The sequence below is a fragment of the Gymnoscopelus microlampas genome (genome assembly GCF_963454915.1).
Source record: "Gymnoscopelus microlampas genome assembly, chromosome: 10".
NCBI classification, from domain to species: domain Eukaryota; kingdom Metazoa; phylum Chordata; class Actinopteri; order Myctophiformes; family Myctophidae; genus Gymnoscopelus; species Gymnoscopelus microlampas.
Window position 1 is genome coordinate 30125232 of NC_139947.1, and position 12190 is coordinate 30137421.

At 43.5% G+C, this 12190-nt stretch overlaps 1 protein-coding gene across 1 annotated transcript in view; it reads left to right on the forward strand.

Annotated features, from left to right (window-relative positions):
- The window catches only part of gpr153 (G protein-coupled receptor 153), a 53055-nt gene that overhangs the window by 14991 nt on the left and 25874 nt on the right, over positions 1-12190 (forward strand). The window contains exons 2-3 of the mRNA XM_084070278.1: positions 2685-3335; positions 7506-7935. Of these exons, the coding sequence (XP_083926404.1) occupies positions 2962-3335; positions 7506-7935 (804 nt within the window). The 5' untranslated portion in view covers positions 2685-2961. The remainder of the gene's footprint in view (positions 1-2684; positions 3336-7505; positions 7936-12190) is intronic.

A 12190-nucleotide genomic window follows, 5' to 3' on the forward strand; every position in this document is an offset into this window, starting at 1 on the left:
TACAGAAGTAAAAAAGTGTGTGAAATTCGTTTTCGTGCATAGTTCCCATTGTATCCTTATTTCCATCGAAAAAAAAGAAAGGGAAGAAGAAGGAGGGGGGGGGGGGGGAGATCAAACAAGAGAACAAAAAAAACAAAACAAGTTATCTACACATTTACACATGGTGGTACCTGAGATAAGAAGGTGTGTGAGCATAGCAGCAGACGTATACTGTGCATGATATACTTATGGACGTTAGTTAAGATGCTAGAATGAGGGGAGTGAGTCATGGAGCAGTACCAGTGTTAATTGATCGGCACGTGTTTCCAATTGTGTGCTGTGCTCTTTATAGTAGCATGCTGGCCTATCCTCAGGGCTATACACACACACACGATGTCAGAGAGAACGCCAGCGGATAGCTCAGTCCTGGCTCATAAGCAGCAGACCCAGCAAGGCTGGGCTATATACTTGGCGCACCAATATGATAATTTTGTGTTCATGTACGTGTTTATAGTCAGTAAAGCGTAGAAGATTGAATTGCGACACGGTCTCATCAATTGTGTCAGCAAGAACCCACAGTTTCACTCAGTGTGCTACAGTGACATAACCAATCGGTGGATGGGGACATTTATACAGTGGCAAAATGCTAATGAACAGCTTAAATGTATGTGGCTGTTCACATGCATCTTTTTCCTTAGAGAGTTGGTTAAATCGATCTGAAATTGCACATCGGCACTGACCATTGGCATATGCAGAGAGTGATGAATCAGATTTCTACAGGCTATGGGATTTGTAGTCATGGTGGCGGTCCCAAATCTGCATGTACAGTAGTTGGGGTGCATGCATCCATGAAAATGGAGTAGTGTTGACATGTAACATTATTTCTGCTCATGAATATTGTAAACTAGAGCCCGACCAGTATATTTATTCTGTTTGGCCCATATATCGGCCATTATTTGACTTTTTTCTTATGACATCGGTATCGGCAATTATGTAGCCGATGTGTCCCGATTTTTTACCTTCAAAATTAGCCGATCTACAATCTCACAATACAGCAGCATGATGCGAAGCGTTGTGAGCTTGTAGATAAGCTATTTATGAATTAAGTTTATATGTCCCAAATCTATGGGGGGCTTTTTTTCAAATTGATATCAAGATTTTGTACCTTTTTCTTACAAAATATGTACCTTTTTTTTACAAAATAATTAACAAACTTAAACTCTATCCACTCTATCCATTGGGAAATTAATCAATATTGAGCAGTTGCTTGGCCTATGCCTAAAACATTATCAGTAACTATTTTCTTGTAACACAGACGTCAGGGTCAGCAGGGTCGTGAAACTACCAGGGCTGTACTTATAATATTGCCTGGGCTCCAGGTCTGCAGCCTCCCCTTTACTCTCACCTCCATCTCTTGCAGTCAGATTACATCTGAAATACACTCTGGAGACCCTTCCCCCCAGACACAATCAAGCATTGGAGCATATTTATATCTAAAGCTGGTGTTATTGCACTAGCGGGACTCCTCTTGAATTGTAGCTTTGGTACCGTGGGAGGGATGAGAGAGACAGATGAGCGAGTGGAATAATGTGGCTCTTGTGATTTTCACTATCCCTCCTGGGGGTCAGTCATCTATGGACGAGCCCACAGACAGGAAATAGATGTGACATCATGGACCAGCTGCGCCAAGCATTTTACGCTCTACATATTCTCCAGCCTGAGCTGTGTAGAAAATAGCCCATAAAAGTATATCCTGAGTGTATAATAGTATAGATAATGTATATCCTGAGTGTAACGATTTATTTTCCGAGGGCTGCTTACACCATTTTTTTGATTAGATGTCATTTTGTTTTATAAATCTTTTAATGTGGTCAGTATAAACGGTTAAATACTGCATTTGAGGTCCAGCTTGATTTGACTGCTCTCCTATTTTAAATAATGTAACCAACTAGAAGTTCGGGCCGCTATGCGGCCCGAACGTCTAGCGTGACGCGTCGTTCACTTTGCAGTGCCACCTTACAGGCACCTCACAGTGTGAGAGAGAGTTTTGTGCTCTCCTAAATCCACGGCAGGCTTTGAAAGTACCCACTTCAGAAAGAGGTGACGTGCATCACCTCTCCAATGACCAAAACCCACTATGGAAGCCGTCGAACTGGTGCGATCTGACGGCATCCTAGAATTTATAGGTAGGATGTGATGTCATGCGTGATGTCATGCTGTCGTGAGATTACGTCACACTGGCGTTGTGTCCATATTCGGAGTGATGCAACGTACATACAACGTACATACTGACGTACATACTGACAACCGACATGGCGCAGGATTCAAATTGTATATATATAGATAGCATTGCACAGCAGCATGTCAATTTTTTTTTAATTACTCACATTTCCACTTTTCAGTGTTTTTATTGGTAGTTTATTTAGAGTAGAAAACAAAATACATAACATCACTTTCTCAACATACTGCAAGGACTGAATTACATAGCTCTCAGCAGCAATCTCTCTTAACATCTTAGGACTGATGGCTTTCAGTAGCAGTAACAGTTTATCTTTGGCATATTTCACTGTGGTGGTGTATAGTTGAATCGGGTTGACTAATGTAATTCTTCCATCCTTGCTTCTCACACCCCTCCCCTCTGTTTCTGGTCTCTGTGAATCCCTTCTCTCTGTCCCCTCCCCTTCCTTTCTCTCTCTTCCCAACAGTAACTGAAGTGGCTCGGCTCTACTGCTGCCGTGCGGCATTCCTACCAATGCTGTTTCCCTGCTGTGCCCGACCCATGGAGGAAAATCCCCACCCACCCAGATAGGATGCCTGCTCTGCCTGACTCCCTGCACCCCCTCCTGCCCACCACCACCACCACCACCACCACCACCACCACCTCAGCAGCCGCCACCTTCTCCTCCTCCTCATATCTGCCCACTCTCGCTGACAGCTCCGTCCACCTCTGGCCGCCTGGGCTCCGCCCCGTCCCGCTCCGCCATGGTGGATGAGCGTCCGGCCATGAAGGATGAGGTCCTTACGGCCAACACGATGGCTTGGCTGGTCTGCTCGTGCGTGTCCATCCTGGCCAACGCCTGGGGCATCTTGAGTGTCAGTGCCAAGCAGAAGAAGTGGAAGCCCCTGGAGTTCCTTATCTGCACGCTGGCGGGCACGCACATCCTCAACATGGCCATCCCCATCACCATGTTCTGCGTCATCACCCTGCGACGCCAGCACTCCACCTACGAGTGGAACGAGGGCTTGTGCAAGGTGTTCGTCTCCACCTTCTACACGCTGACGCTGGTCACGTGCTTCTCCGTCACCTCGCTGTCCTACCACCGCATGTGGATGGTGCGCTGGCCCGTGAATTACAGGTAAAAGGGCATGCTATTCTATGTCTTGCTCGTCAGTTGTCAGACCTTGCACACAGTGGAGTGCTTATGCAGTCTTGTTTAGGTCAAAAGCGGTTGTGTTTTCCGTGTGTCTAGTTTGTTGAACATTCAAACAAAAAATAACGCACATCCTCCGTTTCTTGGTGCTGAGCCAAACGGCAAAAACAGAATCATGAATTCAGCAAACTGATTTATGTCGCTGCAGTGCCCACATTCAGCACATACTGTAGTTGTCGACTCTACCGGACAAAGCTTTGACAGGGACTTAGTGTAGAATTGGTAATGCAAAGATTCTTGAGAAATAGATAAATTAATTAATTAATTAAATGTTCATGTTGGGTTCATTCTATAATATTGACTCTATTCAACCTACTATTGGCCAAACCATGATATCAGCAAGTCCCTAACTGTTATTTGTGGTAACACAATGTTCTGGTCACCAAGCCCAGAACAATGATATGTAGATGAATACATTTCTAGAGCAGAAACCATGGCAAATCGCAACCCAAAGCAATTTTTATTTTGCAGAAACCAAACAAGCCAGTTGAAGAGTGGCTTAATGGCACTGGTTACAAAATTCACTGTCTTCCTCCTCCGCTGAAGAATCAAGGCTGAATGTGTTTCCTACGGTCTGACCCACAGACATCCACATGAAAGTCATGACCACTTTTTCTGCCTCCACGACACACCATTAAAAAATACCTGCTACGCTGCTAGCATTCTTAAAGGACGACTTCAGCCATTTTCAACCGGTCTTCATATAATTGGTCCTCACTAATGCTCATGATAATATGGCACCGTTTTTGTCTATTCAGTCTGTGTCTCAGAGGAGGGCTGTGGACAGTTCAGAAATCCGTCTACCAGTGACATCATCGATGGGGAATCCAAGCTAATAGAAACTACAGGGTTTCTATTCCTGGAAGGTTAGCATGCTATAATGAAAGCCATTGTCGAAATAAATAGTTTAAACATCGAAGAGAAAAAAAACGTCTTAACGATGATGTCACTGGTAGACTGGTTTCTGAAGTGTCCACAGCCCTCCTATGAGACACAGAGTAGAAAAAAATGACACAATTTTAATAGGAGCATTAGTGAGGATGTATTATTTGAAGATAGGTTGAAAATGAATGAATATGAATCTCTTTTTAACCAACCAATAAGGTGCAACATAAATAAATATCTGTATTCATCTTTCATATCAACTATTCCACGTTTCCACACAATCGTGGTCTCCTCTACTTTATGTGACACTAACATGTACAGAGAACGTAAATTATGAATTCCACTCTTGTGCCTCAGCATCTGTTCTCATTATCCAGTGCTCTCAATCTCGTTAAGACCCTTTCCCCACTGCATTGCTCTCTTATTGATAATATATTCAGCTCTCAGTGATGTAAGCATCCCCCTTACACGCACCCCAGACACATTCGGGAAAGACTGGCATTATTACTCACAGCATGACGCCTACGTCTTTTCCCACAAAGGCAGGTGCAGAGGTCATTGCTTCTCACTCTTTGGATGACTTCCATTGTGTTCAGCCATGTAACCTAAAGTGTTATTTGTTAGATATTTTTTGAGTGCCTGGTATGGTGGAAGACCACTTCCCTTCTGAGTCACACATGGCCTTGCTGTCCTGATTGAATCCTGCTTAAAGATTTCATCCGGTCCTTCTCATTTCCCACTCAGCTTTCCTACTCCTTGTCTAAAGAAAAACTCAGAAATATTAGATTTAGAGAATATTAGAATTTACAGAATTTGTGTGCATGTGTATATATATCTAAAATGCACTCTACCGTAGCCATTAATTCAGTGCTACAAAATATTTGGAGACAGTCAGTATCAAGGCCAGTGATTCTACAGAGGAGGGGGCTGAAGACATTAGGTGACTGATAGCATGTGTTCTGGTTCTCTTGAGGGAGACAGGCTCGTTCGGCCTGCCAAAATCGCTCCAGGACATCTGACACTGAACATGGAACTTGGGTCACCTCAACACAAATGAAGAATCGTAGAGGATCTAGTTAACTAAACTAAACCACAAATGTCTGCCAGCACATCCCTTGACATCGCACCTAGTTTTTCATATAGGTCAGCACAAGTAGATGCCAAATAGATAGAATTGGCCATTAGATTCAAAGAGTTTTTGTAATGTTGCCATGTGGGCCTACCTATTGGATATTCTATAAGTGTTCTTCATTTGTGTATGTATTATGATTGATTGTTTTTATTCTAACTCGCACCATGCGTTTTTTGGCGAACCATCACAAAGTTTTTTCAGTGCAGAGTCGCAGACATTGTGAAAAACCATTGTGCCACACCAGCCAAGGGCGTAAACACATTGCAAATTGCTTGGCTGTAATAATTAATTTGGAGGTGAGAGGAAATAGAAAATCCCTATGCACTGAAATAGACATAGATGAGGACCATGAAAAGCAATCTTTCACCATCAGTAAACCATTGATTCCCTGCCTTTTCAACCCCAGTTTATTGGAATAATTAAACTTTTTCGGGGAATGTGCCAAAAGGGTTTATTGATTTCACCATGAACTTTTTGTCAAATTTTTCATGTTCAAGTCTCCCAATTTTATGCCATTTTAGAGTACTACAGACATCAATACTTTCTGGTATGAGTGGGATGGTGATAAGGACACCACTTAACCACGTTGGTCTGGACCTTGTAGTAAAGTCATGGGTTAGATTAGAATCTGGCTATTGATCTATGTGTGTATGTCACCTCGCTCCCCCATCATCCCTTTTCTCTATCTTTTCTTTTCATGTATATCTTTCCACTGTGCTTTGTAGTGAAGCCGGCTTGGAAAGATCTTTAAAGAGTATTGTGATTTCATAATGGGTTCTTGTATATGCACGGGCGGCCTTAAGGATCTGGGGGCCCGTTTCAAGAGCTAATGTGGGGCTGCCGTCGGGGAATAGGTGAAAAGAAATTGTTGCGGAATGACGTTGCTTTGCGAACTAAATGAGTTAGGCTATATGCACTTCCACCATGGACAGCTATAGATTGCAAACAGCTTAAACAATTTACTCACATTAAATTAACAAAAGTAATATTGTTTCGCCATTGTCAGCAATCTCTTTATTTTTTCCGTTCACTCATCATGCGTTGAACTCAGCATGCAGCTCCGACATTATTTGGTTCTCATGTAGGGTGTAATTATGGCCACGGAAGGCAAGGTTTCATTCTACAAGACGACAGACTACCTAGCGTATTATCTTTGAATATTTGCATCGTAGCCTTAACCTGACTCCGCCAGATGGGGGCGGTATTGACTTCACAATGTGACTCAAGCTTCTTCCATCTGGCGGAGTCAGGTTATGTAGCCTACCATCCATGGCATTGTTCTCAAGCACTTTTTCATCTTGTGCCAGCTATCCAAGTTGGCACGGTGCACACTTGACACCAGTCTGCGTTACATGAGTCACTTTCTTTCGAAATAAGCAGGTGATTCATTTAGATGAGCCCTGATTTAATCTGATCGTTAATGTCCACGGTCCACCTTTATGAATAACGAGCCTCTTCAGGAAACTTTTGATTTTGCTATTTTGTCTCATCTGTTTAAAAAAAATAGGTAGCTGATATATTGCACTTTTACCTTAGCGGTAGGTATACTCTTGGTTGCTTGTTTTTGCAGAAAATGCACTTGAGACTTCTGGTAATTAGTAGTTTTCGTTCCCTACCTATGTTGAATGCACTTATTGTAAGTCGCTTTGGGTAAAAGCGTCTGCTAAATGACTGTAATGTAATGTAGCGAGCATCACCCTCTCGTTTAAAAGTGTCTGTGGCATATTTTAACTCGTGTTGATACAATTTGTTTTGACTGTTCAATACCGCACTCCCGGGCTGAGGGCGGGGCCCGTTTCAATTGAAACGGTTGAAACATAGCTAAGGCCGCTACTGCGTGTATATGTTTAGCTCTCACACACATGTTCTGCTCAACCACATGTGCAGCAAAAGACTCATCAATGTGGCATTGGAGGATCTTATAGCTGGTGTAGAATCATCTTTTCAATTACAATGGGAATAAAATGTAAGGCCCCTTTCATCTGGTTGCTATACACTGTGAAGTTTATTTTAATTTGGTTGGATTGAGTTTAGTTTTATTCATTTAAATTGAATGTCTGCCTGCCTCTTGTTTCCAGGCTGAGTAACACCAAGAAGCAAGCGGTGCACACGGTTATGGGCATCTGGATGGTGTCCTTCATTCTGTCCACGCTGCCCGCTGTGGGCTGGCACGACACCATCGACCGCTTCTACACCTCAGACTGCCGTTTCATTGTCACGGAAATCGGCCTGGGCTTCGGCGTGTGCTTCCTGCTGCTGATTGGTGGCAGTGTGGCTATGGGTGTCATTTGCATTGGCATTGCCCTCTTCCAAACCTTCGCCATCCAGGCGGGCCACAACGCCAACAAGAACAAGTTCAATGTGCCCACCATCGTGGTAGAGGATGCCCAAGGGAAGCGCCGGTCGTCCATCGATGGGTCGGAGCCACTCAAGACCTCACTGCAGATAACTTACCTGATCAGTGGCATTGTGTTCATCTATGACTTTCTGACCGGCTTCCCCATCCTGGTGAGTTCACTGTATGAGATACACTGCCATATTACAAGGTGACTGAAACTCACTAGCTCTAGTGGCCTACATTAGAGAGAGCGCGCATGCATGCGCGCGCGCGCACACACACACACACACACACACACACACACACACACACACACACACACACACACACACACACACACACACACACACACACACACACACACACACACACACACACACACACACACACCTAAAGTCATAGAGCTATGTATATAGTAATCAACAGTCCTATTGAAAGCTATTGAAAGCGTCACTGGTATGCCCAGGTTTAAACAGAATGTCGTAGGATTATGATTGTAGTCAAGCATGACAAACTACTGTTGTCTGGTAGTGGAGTCTTTCTCGCTCCATGTCTTGTTCTGACCTTTGTTTACTTACACCACTTGGAATTGGCTGGTCTACGGCACCAAACTTAATTTTTCATGCTCTGTGTGTGTGTGTGTGTGTGTGTGTGTGTGTGTGTGTGTGTGTGTGTGTGTGTGTGTGTGTGTGTGTGTGTGTGTGTGTGTGTGTGTGTGTGTGTGTGTGTGTGTGTGTGTGTGTGCACGCGCGCGCGTGCATCTTGCTTTGCCCTTTGTTTGCTTATATCACTTGTATTGGCTGGTCTACATCACTTCACTTCATTTTTCATGCTGTGTGTGTGTGTGTGTGGGTGTGTGTGCGCACACGCTCGCACGTTTGCATGTGTGTGTGTGCCTGCTGGTATGTGTGAGAGAGTGTGTCACAATCACACATATACTGTAGTGCAGGAACAAATGAGCCATTCACACTTAACTTTATATACAGTATACATATATATTCTATACTTTAATTGAAGCCAGGCCCCAGCCAGCCCGTATGTGTGCGGACTACAAACTCATAGCACAGTAGTTGTCCAATTGTCTTCGAACTTACCACAAAAATCGCTCATGGCTCTGGCATAACAACCATTTACTTTTACACCTTTACAGTTGTCTCCAGTCTCCACTTTTCTCCCACATTTAGCCCTGTAGGCGGCGCACGTGCGCAAACAGGTTTTCATTTAGCCACCGAGGCAATAAACTCACGCCTTCTACTGCGCATGCGCTGGACTTGCACGGCGCACAGAACAAACACCACTCAGCCATAGTAGCTGCACAAAGTCGGCACACTACCTCCTCTCTTCTACTGTTACTAGGGTTACATGCGAGCCATTGTGTGTGTGTGCGAGCCTACAATATGGAAGTTGTTATTGGCTACCATTCCCACCGAGCCCAAAGCAGCCGTGGGATATAAAACATATGACGAATTTGTCAAAAGCACGCTGCGCGTGTCGCGTGTTACACTGCATTTGGTTATCGAATTCTGTTTATGTCCGTTGCGTCCTGCCATCACTGCAATGATGGCGGGTCACAGAATCGGACGTCTAACACATGCGATGTAACAGAGTACCATGTCCGCGGCCATGACAAAATAAAGTATACTGGACTGCATTTTCTTGCTATAACAGGACCTGGGCATACAAAATAAAAGAGATGAAAAGATGTAGCTGCCTGGATATAATGGAAAACCTTTTTTTTCCATCAGCTCAGAGTTACAGCTGACTACTGCAATCCATGCGCAGGGTCTTTAACCAACTTGCCATTGAGTGTGACTGCCTAAACAAATGGACTTTGAATACATTATAAAGGAATATGACTTAACTACGTGCACGCCTTTGTGGAGCTCGCTGTGTGTGTGTGTGTGTGTGTGTGGGTGTGTGTGTGTGTGTGTGTGTGTGTGTGTGTGTGTGTGTGTGTGTGTGTGTGTGGGTGTGGGTGGGTGGGTGGGTGGGGGTGTGTGTGTGTGCATGCATGCGTGACTGCATTGTGCACATGTAGCCTACATTTGTTTTACAAACAAGGAGCCAAATACATACAATTATTCTTCTTTATTAATTACTGTACATTTATTTCAACATGTATTTCTTTTTTTTACAAAAACTCTCTCATACATTGAAGACTTCAGTATGATATCTCTCCCTGTCCCTCTCAAAAGATCATACCAGTAGATTCAGTAGCCATTTTGATGACCTCCTCACCGCTCCCTGTGGTTCAGGTTCTAGAGAGGTGAGTGAGGGTAAACTAAAGGGTCCTTGAGTCAGCACACCACAGAGCATGCTCAGTGTGAACCCATGTAGAAATGAGGTGGAAAGTGAAACCTACTTCCCCACAGAAGGTCCCATAGTGCTGCTTTATTATTTAAATTAACTTTAATGTTTCAGCTCATCTGAGGCCATAAGTAGGTCATACAACGTGTGTGTGTGTGTGTGTGTGTGTGTGTGTGTGTGTGTGTGTGTGTGTGTGTGTGTGTGTGTGTGTGTGTGTGTGTGTGTGTGTGTGTGTGTGTGTGTGTGTGTGTGTGTGTGTGTGTGTGTGTGTGTGTGTGTGTGTGTGTGTGTGTGTGTGTGTGTGTGTGTGTGTGTGTGTGTGTGTGTGTGTGTGTGTGTGTGTGTGTGCGTGCGCGCGCTAGACTTCTGCCCTAGCTCTCTTATACCCAGGGGAGTACAGAATGCACGCACACACACACACGCAAGTTTGTCAGGATTTGGGGACACTTTTGCTTACTGTACTTTCTCTCTCTTGGCCATGATGATGGAAATATTCTCAATAGAACAGTCAAGGCATGGCAAGGATCCAAATACTCCATTATCAAACCACTATCATTGCTACGCACACCACAGTCGATAGCAACTTGATTTCAAACATTGTATGATTGATTTGATGCAGATGACTTTGTATAAAAAACACTTTGGTTAGACCTACATGATTATTTTTGACTAATATACTAGATGTTGTAATTTTGTATTACGTAGATGCACTGTGGCTAGACAGGAGGGTGTGGAGGGCAGCGATTCAGGAATCCCGAGTTGGTGTTGTCTAGACGCCTAGACCGCACTCTCGCATCGCATTGTTTTAATTATGATTATTAGACTTAATAATTTGGTGAACAAAATTATAATATTATTCTCCAATATTTTGCTAGCTGATGCATCATATACAGTATGAGCATCGTCGAGGGTGTGTGCAAAGATGTGAATATGGAGCGTGGGATTTGCGATTCTATCGATATTTTTTGGAGATCTGCTGAACCGACCAACTTCCCACTTGTCGCATTATTCCCCCGGATCCTCGCCGATAGATTTAGCGCATTTATTGTAGGATAGAAATGAATGTATAGAAAGAAGGACGTTTCTTTTCATAGCTTCCATGTTAAACAGAGAAGAGGAAGTAATCAATCCATGGTGTTCTCTGTGACACCTTTGTTCAATAAGAAGATGCATTCATGCATGGTATCTATAGCAGTGAGTTTCATCGGGTACCCGAGCAGAGTACGTGAAGTAGGGCACATATGACCTATCTATGCTTTTATGTTCCGCAACTGAGAGGAGGAGGAGATAAATAATACCAATCGTCTTGCCTGGCTGGTTTCAAACTTCCAGAAGCTCATGGCTGTTGAGGAGACCAGAGAATGACCTACCGTATTCTAAATTTCCCAACAGAATGGCAAATAATCACCAACAGCCAGAGTCCAATTTTAGCAGGGACTTTGATCTAATAAAGAGGTAGCAGACACTGCCCATCTCTCCCAGGTGCCTTTTAGCTCTAGGACCAACTTTGCTCCATGGCCTCAGAATGAGACAATATGTCTGATGCTAATGTAACTTCAGGGAATCCAGGGTGGGCAAAGGCTGGTGTGAATCCTCCTCTTCCCAGAAGAACATCAAGCTTTTGATGTGAATAATCACTGGGGTTTAAGCAAGTTCCATGCTGTATTTGGCTTTGCTGGTTCTGCCATCAGGCTCTCATCCACTTTTCCAGCGATTCATGCAGATTCGGTATTAGAGAGTGAGTATGTCGGTATTAGAGAGGGAGTATGTGTGTAATTGCTTTCTCATCATTTTGAATAAGTTGGGAAGATTACCGTTTTTATACTTTTTTGTTTTCTTTCTTCTAAATATTCATCACAATGGTCTCTGAAGCCAAAGCTAAGTATACTAAATATGATTCACTTAAAGTAAGATGAATAGAAATCCAGACTTGTTGTAAGTGCTGTCCACACTAGCTCATTATATTCAAAGAGCCACGTTTTCTACAGCATTTAATGTTCTGATACTCTGAAAACGAGTCTAGTTGTTTTTCAGGTTTCATACTACACAAATAAATGTACTTTGCATAATAAATTAATGTCTGTACTGTTACTTTAAGAGGTCACGGTTGGTATTATG